Source organism: Artemia sp. Qi Xiang Cuo, chromosome 14, assembly GCF_049724085.1.
Source record: "Artemia sp. Qi Xiang Cuo chromosome 14, ASM4972408v1, whole genome shotgun sequence".
Taxonomy (NCBI): domain Eukaryota; kingdom Metazoa; phylum Arthropoda; class Branchiopoda; order Anostraca; family Artemiidae; genus Artemia; species Artemia sp. Qi Xiang Cuo.
Genome location: NC_142807.1, coordinates 60,918,915 through 60,937,836, shown reverse-complemented (window position 1 = coordinate 60,937,836; position 18,922 = coordinate 60,918,915). Strand labels below are relative to the sequence as shown.

The 18,922-nt window shown below is 36.1% G+C and overlaps 1 protein-coding gene across 1 annotated transcript in view; it reads right to left on the bottom strand.

The window, feature by feature from the left end:
- The window catches only part of LOC148944715 (protein Wnt-4-like), a 245,132-nt gene that overhangs the window by 65,281 nt on the left and 160,929 nt on the right, over positions 1-18,922 (bottom strand). The window contains 1 exon segment of the mRNA XM_089100463.1: positions 17,113-17,257. Coding sequence (XP_088956589.1) covers positions 17,113-17,257 — 145 coding nt within the window.

The window sequence follows — 18,922 nt, the reverse complement described above, 5'->3', positions numbered from 1 at the left end:
AAATAGAGAAAGAAGGGGTGACAGGTATTTCCCACTTAGGACTAAAATACGCACAAAAGCAAAAACTGGGGGAAAACACGACACTTTAGGGGTAAAACTATGCTCTTTTTACACATTGACCCTAATTTTAAAGTATCACTGACTTGTTCAACTCCAGTTAGCTATCTTTTAATAACGACTGGTGGAAAAAAAAAACAGAGTTACCCAACAGAATTCGATCACAGAGTTGCCTGGCTTTATGATAAAGAACGATTGAAGACTCGATTTAGTAATTTTAGGGATTTGAGTTTAGTGGTTTAATTTAAGTGATTAGTACTTGAGTGAAAGGTATCTACTTTAGTGATTGTGCTGCTGAGAAGCCCAGCTGGTGTTTTTTTTTTACCAGCAATCTGTGGTATGAGAGGTAAGCAATGTAAGTTCGAAACTTATTTGGATACTTGGATCTTAATATGGATAACCTGAATTTGTCTGAAGTTTCCCTAATTTACAGTACTTCTCCATACAAAATGGAAATAATTTTTGTTAGCTAAATAGCATAAACAAGAGACAAAATGAAACTGTCTTAGCTCCAAAATTATACATCTTAGGAAGCTCGGAATGTCAGGCTTGTAACAAACAATAATTTTTTCCAGACCTAAAATAGAAATTTAATGTATTTTTCCCAGATTTCTAGAAAATGATGCTGGAAAGTTGAATCCAGAAATTCCCGATTTTCTTTTTTTTTTGAAGAAAAGCTTGATTACAACCAAATTTTCTAAAAATGTTATTTAAAGCTCGGGTCAAGAAGCAAACTCTAACAATTCCAGTAGAAAGATAACTCATAGGTGTATGAGAGGGGTGGAGAGGATCTGAAATCTTGTCATTTGCACATCTACAAGAAGGGGTTGTCAGATATCAACCAAAGTAGGTGGCGAGTAAAAACTTGAATCCACGTTGTGTCTTTAGAGTTTTCATACACATTCTGAACTCTACAAGGAGGAAAGGACTACTAAATTGCTTTTCGGGGCATCTACCGGAAGAAACTGTTGGATCTCGACCAAATTTGATTGGAAGCATGAACTAGTGTGCCAGTTATGCCTTTTTGGTTTCGAAACACATCCGTATCACCTTGATGCCAAAAAAAAGAGGGAGACGTTCTGAATTTTATGAACAGGACACCTAACAGAAGCTGTTGTCCAATCTCAACAAAAACTGGTGGAAGACGTAGTTCTGGTTACACCTCTTAAGGATCTTGGCTCGCTAAATTCTTGTCATCAAGGCATATAGCAAAAGGAGTTAAGAAATCTTGTTAATAAATTGAAATTTTGTTAGTAAATTTTTATTATTAACAAAATTCAAATACAAAATATCGCAAAAACATTAAAAACTTAAATTCGATATACTTGCTTTTATTTTCGAGGAACACTGATGTAGATATGGGAACAATGAAAACTTCGGATTCAATTTGCTTATATTTACTGCTAACTGTGCTCTCTATTTTATTTTGATAAAAATAAAATTTAAAAAATTAAAAAATGATTATAACCAATACATTATTTATTCAACTTTTTGCCCCTAAAATCTCTGCACCCGGGGCAAGTGCCCCCTTTGTTCTTCCTAAAACCACCTTTGTCTGAGCCTGAACATATCTTTGCGGCGAAGAAAAAGGAGATGGTTGATTTTTTTTTTTTTCTTGTCATCGGGAAATGTAGCAGAAAGGGTTATTTGATCTCAACAAAGCTTGTTCAGAAGTAAGAATAAGCCATTTTGAAGTCCAGACCCAATCTGATGTCTGTAAGAGAGGAGGGCCCCTAGAATTCTTGTCATTGCCAATACTGCCAAACTTGATAGGAAGTAACCCTAAGCGTTCTATCTTTTGCGTTGTTGTGTGTGTACCATATCCAGCCTCTACGAAGCTAAGGCATTTCTAGATTCTTGTCCTCATAGTATCTGCAACAAAGAGGTATTAGATCTCAATCAAATTTGGCGGAAAACGAGAGTTCGTATCCCCCTTATAACATTTCCAGTCCTGATCAATCCTACCTCAGTGGAAAATTGGGGAAGGAGGGAGGAGATACATTTTTGCAATCAGAATGATGACCAGAACAATAATTAGAATAAGAAAAAGATGCAAAGCAATAATTTCCATATTCCAGCACTTTTCCAAGGGCTGGGTCTGAATTGTCTTTCACACAGGCAGTGGGCCCCAAAATTTTTGTCGCCAGGTCCTTCTAGGGTCTTTGGGCTCACAGAACCAAAAGACAGGGGTCCCTGAATTTATTTATTAGCATGCATTGAGAAAGGGGATATGGGTCTTCATCAGAATGGGTATGAAGTAAGAGCTAGAATCATAGCTGTGCCCTTTTAAGACCTGCAACAAATCCAAAATCCTTGGAGGGGGGTTTGAGAGTCCTTGTTATCATTCTACTTGCAAGGTGTTTCGTCTATTGGCACATGAAAATCTCTTGGTCCTTAGATAAGTAGTAAAAACTAAAATTATACGGGAACGAAGATCCGCGTGCACATAATAGTTGTCCTTAGGGCTGTCTAATTCCCTGTTAAGCGACAAACTTGAATCAGAGATGGAAATTGTCACCCCGAAAACGGAGTTGTTGCTCCGTAATTGTAATGTACGGGCCACAGTTACTGCAGCACTTTACTGAGTCTTGGTATCGAAGGCCTAACTTGTTTTGTTTTTCCTCGTGACATTGGCGTTCCTCTAGATAACGAGAGAAGGCGAAATAGTTTTCCTAGTTACACCATCTATCTTTAAATTTTTGGACTTTAAACCTCGTCCTTCATGTCTACGCTAGACAGAACTAATGAATAATAACAAAGGTTTTTATTTTCTCTGCTCTCTCAATTTACATGGAAAGAATTTTAGGATTTTTCAGTTGGTATCAAGTTACTGCTCAAACAGGCCGACTTTCCTTAGCAAAGAAATTAATCAACAACACAGAATGGTGGTTACGGAACTTTTATGGTGACACAACACAAAAAATACTTATTTGACATATCTCTGATCAGATAATCATTTAAATACTGAGACCTCTATGGCTGGGACCCTAGTATGTGGTCTAAGGGGTTACGAATCTGATTATTTCGCTTACGCCAGATTTATCAGATTTACGGTGGCAGAATCATGACGGACACATATGCATGATTTATTTCAAGAAGGGAGAGGGGTATGCTCACAAATTTCAAAACAGAGCGTTTTTTCAAATTTTTCAAATTTTCAGTTTTTTCAAATTTTCCAAATTGAGCGTTTTCTGGAAAACCAATGAAAATATTTGAACAATCCTAAAGTTCCAAGACCTGAAACGGGGGCATGGGTCTGAAGGCCTTGTACCTAGCAAGAACAAACGCAGACAAATATATAGGCTTTTTTAGAAGGGGGGGGGATCCGTAAAAATTTGAAAAAAAAATACAGAAAAAGATATGTATTTCATGTGAAACGAAAAAATAACACAAAAGTAGTGGTTTTGTACAGAAGATACAAGATATTACAGGAGAGTCGTAAAATTTAAAGGTTTGAGGGTGGTAAGGGCCCAAAACCCTGCTCATGCGTAATGCACCCAACAGTAATCACGGACGTAAACATAACGCAGATCCGAATATCAAACAGTTCGTGGTAACGAACTGTAAAAAGGAGCGAGCCGGCTCAATGGTAACCGAAACTCTAGAAAACGGTATTTTGATACAAATAGATACATCAAAAGAATCAGATTTTAATGCTCATTTCAAATATATAAGTTTAATTCTACCCATCAAAAGTTAGGCGCCTGAGAAAATTTGGCTGATTTTCGAAAAAAGCGAGAAAGACCCCCTAAAAGTTATAGAACCTTAATGAAAATCACACCATCATATTCCGCGTATCAGAAAACCCTACTGTAGAGGTTTCGAGCTTCTCTCTACAAAAATGTGGAATTTCGCATTTTTTGCCAGAAGAAAGATCACGGGTGCGGGTTTATTTGTTTGTTTGTTTGTTTTTTTTTTCTCAGGGGTGATCATATCGACCTAGTGATCCTAAAATATCGTAGGAGGGATCAATGGAATGGAAATTGAAAGTTCTAGTGCCCTTTTTAAGTGACAAGAAAAAATGGAGGGCAACTAGTCTCCCTCCCACGCTCATTTTTTCCCAAAGTCACCTGATCAAGATTTTGAGATAGCCATTTTGTTCAGCATGTTCGAAAATATTATAAGTATGTCTTGTAGGATGACTTAATCCCCCAAAGTGCCCGGGGGGAGGGCTGAAAGTTATGAACTTTACCCAGTTTTAACATATAGTATTGGTTATTTGGAAGTATACAGACGTTTTCAGGGGAGATTTTTCCTGGTAGTGGGGGGGGGTGGGTGGGTCGGGAGTTATGTGGGAGAATCTTTCCATGAACGAAGTTTTCATGGGGGAAGAGACATTGCTATGAAGGGGACGCCGGATTTCCCAGCATTATTTAAAAAAAGATCAGAAATTTAATATAAAAAAACAAGTATTTCAACTGCAACAGCAGCAAAATCGAAACTTTAAACGAACAGAAAATATTACATATATAATTGGGTTCACCCCGTAGTCAATACCTCGCTCTTTAAGCCAAAGATTTTTTAGTACTTTCATAAGAGCTATTTATTCTAATTAACGGCCTTTGTGATTAAGCGATCATTTTTAAAGAATTGGAACAAAATGCGAACTTTTGCTTAAAGAGCAAGGTATTGACTAGGGGGCGAACCCCCTAATAAACGTATTAAAAATATATGAATATAGAAGTTCGTTACGTAAGTTAATTCGTAAGTTACGTATATTTATTACTAATAAAAACGTTCGTAAATAAAATTAAAGAAGTTTCGAGAAAGCCATTTAACTAAATAAAAGTAAATTAATGTGAAAATTTTGTTTTAATTATTCATTTACGGTGAGCCAAGATAAAAACCTGCATTTATTCAAAAACGTTCAAAAATTAAATAAAAAAAAACAAGTTTTTTTTAACTAAAAGTAAGGAGCGACATTAAAATTTAAAACGAACAGAAAGTATTCTGTATATGAAAGGGACTGTCCCCTCCTCAACGCCTCGCGCTTTACGCTAAATTTTGACTCTGTCTCACAACTTTATTTTTTAAAACAATAAAAAACTTTATCATAAAGAGCGAAACGTTGAGGAGAGGACAGCCCCTTTCATATACGGAATAATTTTTGTTCGTTTGAAGTTTTAATGTCGCTCCTTACTTTCAGTTTAAAAAACTTGTTTTTTTTATTTAATATTGTTAAAGATGCAAGTAGCATGGTTAGAAAGGCAAAGCTTAACACATCTACAAAACACTTATACTACTGCTTGGTGTGCTGAGGATTAAACAGGAAATGAAAAAATTTAGATTTTGGTTTAATATAGACATAAAGATCAAAATACAATATGATATTCAGCAATCAACAAATTTAAATTTGAAACTATAAGATAATTCGTTACGTAAAAATTCATTTATTTATTTTTCAGGACATAGTTTGTACCTTTTTCATTTATAATCTGAGTTTTTATTTTCGATTCTTGATCTAACATTAATTTTTTAAAACAGGCCTGGGTGATAATAGCTTATCTCGCATAATTGGTAAGTTTCCTAAACTCTGAGCAAGTCACTAATTCGAAAAAAATTTCATGATGTTCCTAACAGGTATGTGAAGTACATCCGAAGAGGCAATAACGCGACCTGAACCGCCAGTGGGTTGACGATTCTCACACGGTAGTGCACATTTCTATGTCTGGAGAGTGGAGACGAGTGAGTTATTCTCTTTCAGATATTGTCGGCCCTCCAAAGGTAAAAGTACGTATATGCACAATTTTTCACTTCTCGACTTAATGCCACCACCATACTAAAAAAAATGTGCTGAATCGAATGGTATATGTAAGAAGGCTCTAGTCCAAATATTAACGGAAATAGCATATGGATAAAGTACGTATCTGAAAAATTTCTGGGCGCATCCAAAGGTAAAAGTACGTATCTGTGTAGATACGTACTTTCACCCTTGGTACGTACTTTTGCCTTTGGCCGGCACATTAAAATGAGAAAGGAAACCAAAGGTCAAAGTACGTATATGTCATGATTCAGCACAATCATCATTGTTTGTTTACCAGAGCAGAGCTGAACAACCAGCAACTCTGAGCTATTAAAGAGTACTGGCATAGAATGTCAAGAGGCTTTCTAAATTTACAGAGAGCGTTGGTTATACAAAAGGAAAGAGATTTAAGGTAAGAAAATTTTGCTTCATGCTATTTTGGAACCTTTTCTCCAAGTAGGCCTAAACCCTCTGGTAAAACCCCATCTGTACTACCAGGTAGGTACAACAGACCCGCTACAACCAGTGTACACAGCTAGCTATGTAGCTGTCGAATTAGTACAGGAGAGCAGCGTCATACCAAATTACCAACCAACCACCTAAAGCCATTTTTTTAGTATTGCCTACAAACATGACTTACCTTTGAAATAAAATAAAAAACAAGGGATGCATCAAAATAACCCCTAGAACCTTCTCTGTCATCTGAGATAATCAGGGATTAGTTTGGTCAACTATTACAACATTGAGAAAAAATTGAGGGCCTCTAAATATTGCTTACCTTAGAAACAAAAAAAAATGTATCAAAATAGCCCTAGAACCCCTCTTTCATCTGAGATAATCAAGGTTGATAACAAGTTCTTAGAATTCCAATTTTTCAGGACATTGGCATGTCAAGCAAGTACAAATGAGGCATCAACTTCAAATACCGACTTGCCATCTTCCAGTGAAGAGCAACGAGGAGCTAGTTCCTGTTCCCCCCCAGAAATCATCCAGATAAATCAAACAACAGACATATCACCCAATTTTTCTGGACATTCTCGATCAAGGGACACCACTGATGGAGAAGCTAAAACTAAGGCACAGTTAAAACACTTTGCTGATGAAGAATTCGAAAAAGAAGATTTAAGTAGAGGTGATAGTGATGAGTCTGATATTGACTGGGAGGACGTTGAAGGGACATTTGGGTCTTCTGATGATGAAAGGCAGACAACTTTGAAGAAGAGGAGAAAGCTCTTTACAGATTTAGTTCCTCTTTCGGTCAGTAATGATCTTACATCAGATCATCCAGAGTACAATCTGATCCATTTTCCTACCGATCCTTTCCTGCCCTTGGAAGATTCGGCTTCGGATGCAGCAGCTTATGAGACCCAAGATGACCAGCTAAATTTGGACAATCAACCATCTAATGAAAGCAACAATGCTGTTTGTGAACCTGATTCCTCAGACCATGTCATGTGTGTAATTGACGCTGTAGCAGCAAGGTCTGTGGGACAAGATAGAGAAAATAGACGTGAAGAAAATGGTGGAGGAGAAGGAAGGTCTATTGTTGACCTTACTCCAAAACGAGTTCGCTCAGAAAAAGATAAATTTGAAAGAGATGTTAAGAAGTATCCATTTCCTGACGAACCTGGCTGTAAATCTAACAAATGTACAAACTCATGTTTGAAGTTTTCCAGTGTAGAATTCAGGAAAATTTATGACACATGTTGGAGCAAAGAATATAAATCAAGACAAATGTGGCTCGCTTCTTTGCTGACATTCCTACCAGTTAAAAGAAGGACTATTGCCCCAGAAGCTGCGTGTAGAAAAAAACTACAGTTAGGTACAGCCTTCCCAGAAATTCGAATGACGACCCCACACTTACCCCAAAAGTTGAAAACTTGCCAGTTTGCAAGTCTACATTCCTTGGTTGTCTAGGATTAGGCAAGAATGACAGAGTGATTTTTACAATCAAGTCAAAAATTGAAAGGGATGCTCTTGGGAATGAGCTCAAGGACGGAAGGGGCCATAAAGTGGCAGGGCCACCAAACAAAGTTGATCGAAGCCTTGTGATGCAGCACATTGAAAGCTTTCAGCCAGCAATTCCACACTATCGTCGAGCTCACGCTCCAAATGTTCGGTACCTTTCTCGTGATTTGAGCTACAAATTTATGGCAGAAGACTTTAATGAAAAATATCCAGCAAATAAAATCTGTGATGAGACATATAGGAAGATTCTTAATGGTATGAAAGTATCATTGTGCATGCCCCAAAGTGACAGCTGTGACATTTGCACACTATTAAAAGAGAAAGTAGGGGCTGCGAGAACTCCTGGTACAAATGGTGAGGCAACCGAGAAAGAGACTGAACTGTACAGAAAGCACATAGATCTTGTTGAACAGGTTTCAAAAGCATTTTCTGAAGATAAGCAGAAATACGAAAAAGATTCAACTACCATGTTGTTCACCGTGGACCTACAAAAAGTGTTATTGCTTCCCATCATGCACAGCAGAAAGGAGGCCTTTTTTCTATCAAGACTCGTGTGTTTTAATGAGACGTTTGCCCCCGTTAAGGCCACCCAACAAAACCAGAACCTTTGCGTTGTTTGGAACGAATCTCGACAAGGACGTGATGCACCTGATATAGGTAGTGCCTTCCACAAGGTCTTAAAGATGAATAGGGATATCTTGCACTTCATTTTTTATACTGACAATTGCTGTGCCCAGAAAAAAAATTGGACAATTTTTAGTGAATTTGTACTGATAGTCAACAGTGAAGGAGGACCTGAAACGATTCGTATCAAGTATCTAGTGAAAGGCCATACGCACATGGGGGCTGACTCCATACACGGATCGATTGAGTCTCGAATTCGAAAAAGGGATGTTCTTGACTTTGAGGATTTGTGCGACACCATAGAAAAAAGTAGAAAATTCACGAAAGCCGTGAAAATGGACATAGAAGACTTTTGCCAGTGGAAAAGCTTAAAAGCTCCTGGCATCGTCATGAAGAACTTGGGCGTGACCATTGATGAGTTCAGTGAGGTCTGTTTTAAGAAGGGAAAAACAGAACTGTTCTATAAAACTAGCCCTGAGGGTGAAGAAAAGAGTCTAAGTTTTGTGCCAAAAAAGCTGGTTAGTACAATCAAAGAGGCAAAGTATCCTTTGCCAGATCCGATTCTTGGCGCAAGGGGGGTAAAGCCAGAAAAGAAAAAGGCCATCTTAGAAAAATTTGTACCTTTTATGAATGAGAATCGCCGTACATTTTGGCGCACTATGCCTTCATCAACAGCTTCTGTCGATTTGCTGAAGCACGGCTGTGTTTCTTAGCTGCCTGCAGTATTTCAGTGATTTCTTTTTATTTTTTTTATTTTTTAACTTCTAATTATTTGAATAAAAAAATGACTTGTTGTACATGCTTCATACGTGGTTTTACCTTCGGTATACGTCATAGATACGGGGTTTTGGGCAGAGTAAATAAAGTGCGTTTTATGTTTTATACAGACTTTTACCTTTGGGACTTCATTCGAATTCGAGTCTCGAGTCAAAGGTAAAAGTACGTATATGTCATATACGCACTTTTACCTTTTGAGAGCGCCTCTTTATATGAGTAACGGTCCAATGGTAAAAGTACGTATCTACTGTTTCAGGCTTCGGGGCAGTAATAATAGAAAATTTTACTTAAAAATATGAAATCCCCATATTTGTTTACCTATTTGACTAATTTCCAGAATTAGCCAGTGTCCAGTTTCACCGTAAACCGTATTTGAAGCTCTCAAAAGTACTCAAACTTTGAGCCGTGATTTATCGAAATAATGAAAAGTGTAGATACGTACTTTTACCTTTGGAGGGCCGTGGTATAGTCAATCGGTTTTGTTACAACATACCCAACTTCATCGGTTGTTTGGAAAGTGTACCCGGTTTGTCTAGCAGATTACGAATCGAGATGAAAGTTTCAGGATGTCTATTCTTTGGAGGGAAGAGGTAAAGGGGCTCACAATCTTATGTCTGAGTGAAGGATGCAAAATATATTTTCTCCAGTCCTCACAAATGATTATATCCCAAATTTCTTCTGTATTTTCTGCCTGGCCCTTGACATGACCTTTAGCTAGATTACAAATAATAGTCTTTATATGAAATAGTCCTAGATTTTCGTTTGTATTTTAGTGTTCGATTCATAAATTTGAAATGTGCAATAAGAATAATTATCAAACTACTAGTAAGATTAAAATTTACAACTGAGATTTATAATATTTGTTCAATAGCAAAAAGAAAAGACCAGTGGTACTTATGTACTATTATGTACTCAAGTTCTTAATCTGAGTTTGAAAATTACTGGTATAGCTGTCTTTATTTGGAGACAATTAGCTTAGGCTCAGAGGAAAAACTACGTTGTAGGTATATTTGAATTAAATATTTAATATATAGAGTTGGTATTATGGTTAGGTTATGTTAGGTATGTAATATAATACGTTCTCGGTGGCCTGCTTCCCCTTATTTTTTGTCGTAGTTCATTTCGTTAATAAATTTCATTTTGTTAATAAATGTGGCCTGCTTCCCCTAATTTTTTTGTCGTAGTTCATTTCGTTAATAAATTTCATTTTGTTAATAAAGTATTAATTTTTTCATCTTTTTTTGGTACATTTCATCAGGATTAACCTAACTTCACTTCTTGAGTGGGGTCGCTATAACACACAAGTGCCTAGGCAAGTTTTTCTCGTTGTTTCGGATTCTGCAGTAAGTAGGCTGAGGTACCACCGGAGCAAGCTTCTCTTGGTGAAAAGAATGACACGATTTTAATCTCTTTCATGAAATAACATAAGTCATATGTTGTTTTATTCGGCAAACCTTTTTGCATGTTTATGTTGACAACTCGTTCTATAATATCTTCAATTGTTAATGTGTTCTTTGATATATATAGCACATACAATAATCTTTAGAAAATTTCATTATAGCTATTACAAGTATTTGTGACGTCATTCAAATGAAAAATATTTTCCAAAATTATGGGCATAAACGAATTTTCTCAAAGTTATGAACTATATAGATTTTTTTTTCATACTGGAGAATGGCATTTTGCCAATTTTCATAAAAAATTATGCTGCCGCTTTGGTAAAAAAAAAATCCCAGATATATAAACAAATATTCATATACACAATTATTGCTCGTTTAAAATTAGGTTGAATAAAGGAGAAAAAAGAGAGATTAATGTTCTATAATTCGGTGTTAAAAAGCTTTTTCTAATTCATTAAATAAATTTATGTATTAATTAATCAATTAAATTAAAAGCTTTACTTCATTTAGGTTATTTCTTCGACATATTTTGTAATTTAGTTCTTTTATTCCTTAAACCGGTGCCAGAAAGGGAAGTCACAAAACCCTGTATTTTTCCCCCATTGTTCTACCCTTTGTTCCTATGTCAAATTTTGAGGCAGTAAAATGAGCGCAACCGCTGACTGGCTGTTTTGTATGGAATTCTAAGTTGGTGCAAGAACGAAAAAGTTCTTGAGTCACTACATTTTTCAGAAGTAAACTCTCTGTTTCTCTTTAATCTGCATATTCTTGATTTACATATTCCATGATTGGCTTGTTTCTTTGTCAATCGCAAAAGGTGAATATAACGAGAACGAACGATGTGAGCTAATACAACGCTTCTTGTTTAAGCGTGACATAACGTGTCATATGTAACTTGTCATAGGAACCCATGACCCAACTAAGTAGAAAGACTCAGTGGGAGGGAGAGAAATCAAACAGTTCGTGAACGAACTGTAAATAAGGAGCGACCCAGCTCAATAGTAACCGGAACTCTCAAAAACGGAATTTTGATACCAATAGGTATATTAATAGAATTAAAGTTTTATGCTGATTTCAAACATGTAAGTTTCATTAAGTTTAGTCTTGCCTATGAAAGGTTAAATGCCTGAGGAAATTTGCCTGATTTTTGAAAAAAGGTGGAAATCCCCCCTAAAAGTCATAAAATCTTTATGAAAATCACACCATCAGATTCAGCGTAAAAGAGAACCCTACAGTAGAGGTTTCAAGTGCCTATCTAAAAAAATGTGAAATTTTGTATTTTTGCCAGAAGAAAGATCACAGATGCGTGTTTATTTGTTTTTCTTCCCCAGGGTGATCGTATCGACCCAGTGGTCCTAGGATATCGTAAAAGAGCTCATTCGAACGGAAATTGAAAATTATAGTGCCCTTCTTAAGTGACCAAAAATTAGAGGGCAACCAGGCCCCCCTCTCCCACGCCTCTTTTTTTCTCAAAATCGTCCGATCAAAATTTTAAGGTAACCATTTTCTTCGGCATAGTCGAAAGGCCAAATGAATATGCCTTTGGAGATATCAGGACCCCCCACAGCCTCTGGGGAAAGGTCTTTAGGTCACAAATTTGCCTATTGCTTAGGTATAGTATTTGTTTTTGGAAAAAATGCATAGATTTTTCGGGGGGGGGGCCTATTTTCTACTGGTGGGATTTTTCACGGGGGTAATTTTTCATGGGAAGTGAAGTTTCCAGGGGGGGATTTTCAGGGGATATTTTTACAATGGGGGAGTTGGCCACAATTCCTATACAAAATTTTTCTTATGTCTTGTTCTCTCATTGCCTACTCAATCTTACGCATGAAGATGTTAAGGGTAATTGTTCAGGGTAAATTTTCACCAGGATTGAATTGTCTAGATAATAAATCCTTGGGGAGGAGGGATTTTTCAGTGGAGGAGTAGCCAGATTTCCTGGCATTATTTAAAAATGATCAGAAATTAAATGAAAAAAAAACAAGTTTTTTCAACTGAAAGCAAGGAGCAACATTACAACTTAAAACGAACAGGAATTATTCCGTATATGAAAGAGATTGTCCCCTCATCAACGCCCCACTCTTTACGCTAAAGATTGCCTCTGTGTCATAACTCTACCTTATAAAGTAATAAGAGACTTTAGCGTAAAGACCGGGTCGTTGATGAGGGGAAAGCCCGTTTCATATATGAAATAATTTATGTTCGTTTTGTTTTAATGTTGCTCCTTACTTCCAGTTGAAAAAACTTGTTTTTTTTTATTTGATATACAGTAAAGGACGTACATGTTTGGGGGATAATTTGTTGCGAAATTACTCGTCATAGAGTAATTTATTCTTGACGGTACAAACTCGTCATAAACACAGCTTGCCATTGTTTTAACTCGTTATGAGAAAAACGCGCATAAGGATGACTTGAAAGAGAGATAAACCGTCATAACACAATGATGGAAGAAGTACTGACGAAGGAGAGATACATAGATAGCTCAACGCTTCGTTCCATTTTGCTTGGAAAGCTCGTTATTCTTTTAATCTGATTTTTTTTATAAGTGCACTTAAAAATAAACTTATTTCTAAGAAAATATATTCTAAAAATATTCCAGGGCCCAGGTGCCCCCACCCCCCCCCCTCAAAAAAAGAAAGAAATTTTTTTCCAAATTCCTACTTTTTTTCTTATTCAAAGTGTCCAATGAACTCTTTATTATTGCCCCCCCCCCTTCCTATGTAGCCTATACGGAATGAATCAATGCTTGTACAATGTTGTTGCAGGAATTAGACGACGAAGACATGGATATTAGTGAAAAGAACGATGCTATTACTGATGATATCAACAACGTCAAAGAAACTGATGACAACAACAATGTTTAACATCAGACTGCAAGCATGACAATGTCTTTTTTTTTGCGACGAGGCTCACTCACGAAAATATAACTTCAAAATTGGTTAGAAACAGAATAGACCTGTTGGAATCCCGCTCTTTGTCAATAATCTTAGTTGAGGAGTCAGAACGTTATCGAATGTCAAGAAATCTTTGGATAACGATATATCTGTGAAATCCATTAAGAACAGTTATAATCACTTTATTACTTTAACGTCATAAATAGTGTTGCCATACAGCAACAAACGCAACGGAGAAACATTGTTTGTTTTTATTCCGCCAAAATCACATTCTGTCTGTGAGATATTGCGAATGGATAGCATTTTTAATTTGTAACTCCCATTTTCAATTTATCTTGGATACAATGATCGTAGTTTTCTAATTAGTTACCTTGCTTTTTCAAATATTTGCGGCTTTTTGCCAGTATTAGTCATGCTACGATTGTGCAACCTACAGAAAGTGTTTTAGCAAAGCATTAAAAATATTACCGATTTATGTGATAACGTATTTTCACGTTAATCTAATTTATATTTCGTTTAATTTGTTGTTTACGAGCCAAGTTATAAGAAAAATAATGAATGTTGATACTATCCCAAAGCAGTATTGTATTACTTCTCTACTACTTTTCGTATGAACACTGCTAGTTACAACATTTGTACTTTGCTTTTACTCAGTTCTTCCTCTTCTGAGGTTTTCCCCTCGCTTTCAAGTTTTTCAACACCTCTTGAGAGAAAAATAATTGTAATTGTGTGTTTGTATATAGGTATATATGCACTTATTTATGATTTCTTATGGATAAAAGACAGGACATGTGAAGCATTAAAAAGAAAGATAAGAAAGCAAAGCTCCAGAAACAATAACAACAATTTAACGTCATAAAAAAAATTGCTGGTCCAGGCCAATTTATTTACGCTGCTTGTGATATTTTCTCAATTTCACATGTGACAATTTGACAATATTTTCTTTTACAAGATTTAAGTTACAAGGCTACAGGGGACTCGCTGCATATCGGAAAACACGCGGTTTATTCTAAGATGATCATATTCAAGAAGATTTCAGTAAATGCCACCCGGCATCGGTGGCAGGGCTACATTTTATAAATCCTTGCAAGAAGGGCTCTTTCGAACTCCGAATCATACCATACGAACGATGGACTTCAATTTCCAAACTTTCTGATATACGGGGTTTAATTTTTTCAAGGTTCTTACCAATTTGGGGACCATAGTATGTCAAATTATCCCAAGGCTTTACCGCAGTACTATCGCAAGTCTGCATCGTCAACTCTAAATCGTCATCTAAATCGTCAACTCTACATCGTCGATCTAAATCGTCAACTCTGGTCGGACATAATTTGCTGAAAATCCAAATATCCCAATTTGCTACATTATCATCATTATTGTAATTATGTATTTATTTCATTATTATTTTTTCTTTGGATTAGCAAGGACGAAAAATCAGCTTGGGAAGGCATATGATGCATGTGGGGTAAGGTAGATCCCATTCTTTCCATGGTGATCACTACTGATGCTTATAGTGCTGAATATGAATGCAACTTCGTTTAGGAATATAATTTAATTATTCGTTTTTCGTCAGTTTTGGTTATGTCTTTTTTTTGTGAAAATAAAAAAAAACTTTCAAGTTACGAACGTTGTGAACTTCACTCGTAACTTTCAAGTCAATAGACATCGTTGAAGTTGACTTGAAATTTACAAGTTTAAAACCCATCTGAACCTAAGAAATCTAAGTATCTTTGATCAGAAGGTTAACTTCTGACCAACTTCGTCAATTGACAAGCAGTGCTGTCAATTCAATAAAATTTAGAGAGGGAAATATGTTTTTCAATATCTAGGTGTGCGAGATTGTCGTCCCAAAAAGTAATTTTTCAAAATGTGGACAACGAATCTGGGGGATGGAGCCCCAAATTGATGTCACTTGTAAAAAGGCTTTAGATCCCAGAACTTACAGTAGAATAAGAATCCTCTCAGACTTTATGGTTATCTATTTTCTTATAGGTTCAGAAAAAATTAAACACTTGATATGCATTGCTCTTTAACGCAGGTCAACACTATTGCGCAGTAGACAACAATTTGATTGAATGCGTTAAAGCGACTCATACGTAAACAATTCATGCTATAGATCAGCGTGAATATGCAGACCTCTGCGTACTTTCTTTGTAGAAAGAGACCGACGAGGGGCACGGCCGAAAAATGCGCTTCATCGTACTAACGGAATTTAATGCACATCAGCTCGATAGTCCCACCTGAGTCGGAGAACGCCTGGGTTGCAGCACATACGAAGGGTGACTGGCGCCTCATTCTGGACCTAGTTGCCTTTGGGGGTACAGGAGGAACTAAGGTCTAAGGTGAGGCCATATTGAATTTCCATTATCTTTTATAACTAGAAAATAAATTTAAGATTTTACAAAAGAAAAACATGGAGAAGAGGGGAAAATATAAACAGAATCTAGTAGTAAAATATAACCAAATAACTTTTTAGTAAATGAAGGTTCTACTTAGGAAGTTCCAATTTTTAAAGTAAATATTCTTAGTAAAAGGGAAAAAATTACTTCCTGTCTTGATGCTACAGCCAATATACACTTGAGTTAGAACGTACCCTTGCATAATTCAGATAACTGTCCAGTACCAACCAAAATAGCCAAGAAATTGACTTGTCATTTTGAAGGTAAAAAAGGTGAAAAATGGGTAAAGGTTTCGGTACTGGAGATTACAGTCCCTACGGGCGATGCTGATTTCTGTCTCTCGACCCTTCAGCCAGAAAGTGGAATGGGAGGCCTTTTGTTCTCTGTCCCTCCTTTATTGTCCCTCCTCTTGTTCCCACAAGAAAAAAAAAATCGGACTTTCATGAAAATCCTTTCATGAAATCGGACTTTCATGAAAGGTAAATAGGACTTTCATGAAATTTTCAGTCTTCTAATTCCAAAAATATTTATAAGCCCCAAAATATGAAAAGAATATTTTCACATTAGTTTTATTCTAGTGATTACAATACATATTTTATTTATATATTTTTTGGTACTGGTTAAGCAAGCGGTAAACATGCGATAAGTGAAGTTTCGTTAATGCTACTGAAATCAAACAAAATAGGATGAAAATATAATAGTTTAGAAACAAAGTTCGGCTATATATTTCCACACTAGGGGGGGGGGTAAAGCATAGCACATATTTAATACGTAACCTAACCAAACCCAACCTAGGTCCCTTTGCCCCCCCCCTTAGCCCCAAATAACAATAGTTTAAATATTGTAAACGCAGTGACAAACCACGGTTTCCAATCTAATTGTCTATTAAATAAAAAACCATTTGACTAGTTTCTTAAGCATCTTCCCTGTATAATATATGGCGTGTTTACCGCTTTCTTAGCCAGTACCTTTTTTTTACAAAAACCTCCGCTTGCTAAAATTATGTATAAATGGAATATTTTTCAAAGAGTTATAACCTAAAAATAGAACTCAGCCCCAAACAGTGACTAGGAAATTTTCGTATCAGTTTCCGATTTTTTATCAATTGAGCGTATAAGTATTTGAAGACTTCAGTTAACTCAATATTTTCAAAGACCACCAGCCCTGACAACCCAGGACTCAAATCAAGACACAGATACATGCTTTTATAAGGACTTGTTTCGAAATGAGTTTTTGTTTTGGATTCTTACCCTTCTTCCTGCTTCATTATTATGCAAATTCATCAGGTTTCTAGCGTATTTAAATACTTTTTCTTTGACTTTTTGCTGTTTTAAAGTTCTCTCTGGAGCATCAACGAATTGCCGAGAAAAAGCAACGCCGTATCTCAAATTGTCACTGAAAGAAGAAAAGATGATTAATGTACGCTCAATACTATTCGGTATTCAGTGGATACAAGATACCTTTTTCTCTAGAAGAAATTGTAATTACTAGATGATTAGCTAAGAATCTCATTTGAAAACTATTTGATACTGAGGAAGGTCGTTTATGCACATGGTCTAGGGACCTACCATGGACACCTGTATCAGGCACGTACCCGGAAGTTTTGAAGGAGGGGCAACTATTAAAAACCCAGGGGGACAATAATAAAACACAAAACTTTATTTGATGATTTAAATAAGAATTAGACAGGAACTCAAGAAAAGTTATACTTTCAGGGGTAGTCCCCGAGAACTTGATCCTTTGCATGCATACCAGTCCTGTGAAAATTATATCCAAGGAGGTAAGGATGCTGAAAAGAGTTTTTGGCTGCGGAAAGTTAGTTTTGGCTGAACGCTGCACACAATTTTAGTTTTTTCTTCTTATATGGGGGAAGGTAAATGGCAAGTTTAGTCTCTTTCCAGGGTCCAAGAGCTGTCAAATTTTTTTTATTTGGTACAAGTTTTAAACAAGAAAATATTATGTCTGCCACAGGAGAGTATTATGACTCTTGTTTTTTGAAAACCGTTTATATTCATTATTTTATAATTTTGAGCAAAGAGGGTTGAGATATAAGATAGCCAAACTAAATTTTTAGGTGATAAAATAATAAAAATTTAACAATTAATTAAATGATAGATAAATTATGATTAATGACCGCACATACCCTTAAAAAATATCAAAGTGATCGTTTGCAGAAAAATAATTTTAACCGAATGCTGCACAATATTCTGTGCTTTTTTTCTACGGGGGAATGTAAATGCCCAGTTCCTCCTCCTTTAAGAGCTCTTGACCTCTGTTCAGGCGCGTAAATTTATGAGATCAAAGGAAGTGGTGGGTGGGGGTGGGGGTTTAAATTTACTTTTCGAAACATAGGGGTAATTTTATGGTTCTATAGATGTTTTCAATGAAAATTCTACAAAAAAGGGTGTTTTAGGGAAAATGCAAAATAATTTTTTAACTTCTAGGGAGGGAGGCATGAATGTAGAGGTCAAATAAAGCTGCCCCCCACTCCCCTTATACCAAATTCACATGTGTGGTTCTGTCATTTTTTTTTAACAGTATAGCAGTTTTTAACGAGGAAATACATCTCGCCAAGAATAGTGTAATGACTGCTTTTTTTTGGAAAAATTTGTTGTTTAATATTTTTGAAAAGAGCAGATTTGAATAAAAGGACATTCAAACTGATATAAAGCTAAATGTTGCATTATAATACCCAATCAATGATAAATTCGTCACATAGAAGTGTTTAGTCAATTTTGTGGGTCCCCAGCTAGGCCGTATCCAGGATTTTTGTTCAGGGAGGTCTTACAAATAAAAAAAAAACACACATAAAAAATTTGTTTATATGTATTTTTGTTACGTTTTCACGAGTTGGACGAAATATCGGAGGGAGGGTTGAACCCTCTGACCCCTCTCCCTTGCTCCTGGATACGGCCTTAGTTCCCAAGAAGGTCAAATTAGTTCGAATAATAATTGTAACTACTCTACATTGGTGTAGATAACATACAGAATTACATGTAAAAAACACATAAGACGACAAAAATATAAGCAAATAAAAAAAAATCAAAGAACAAACAATGA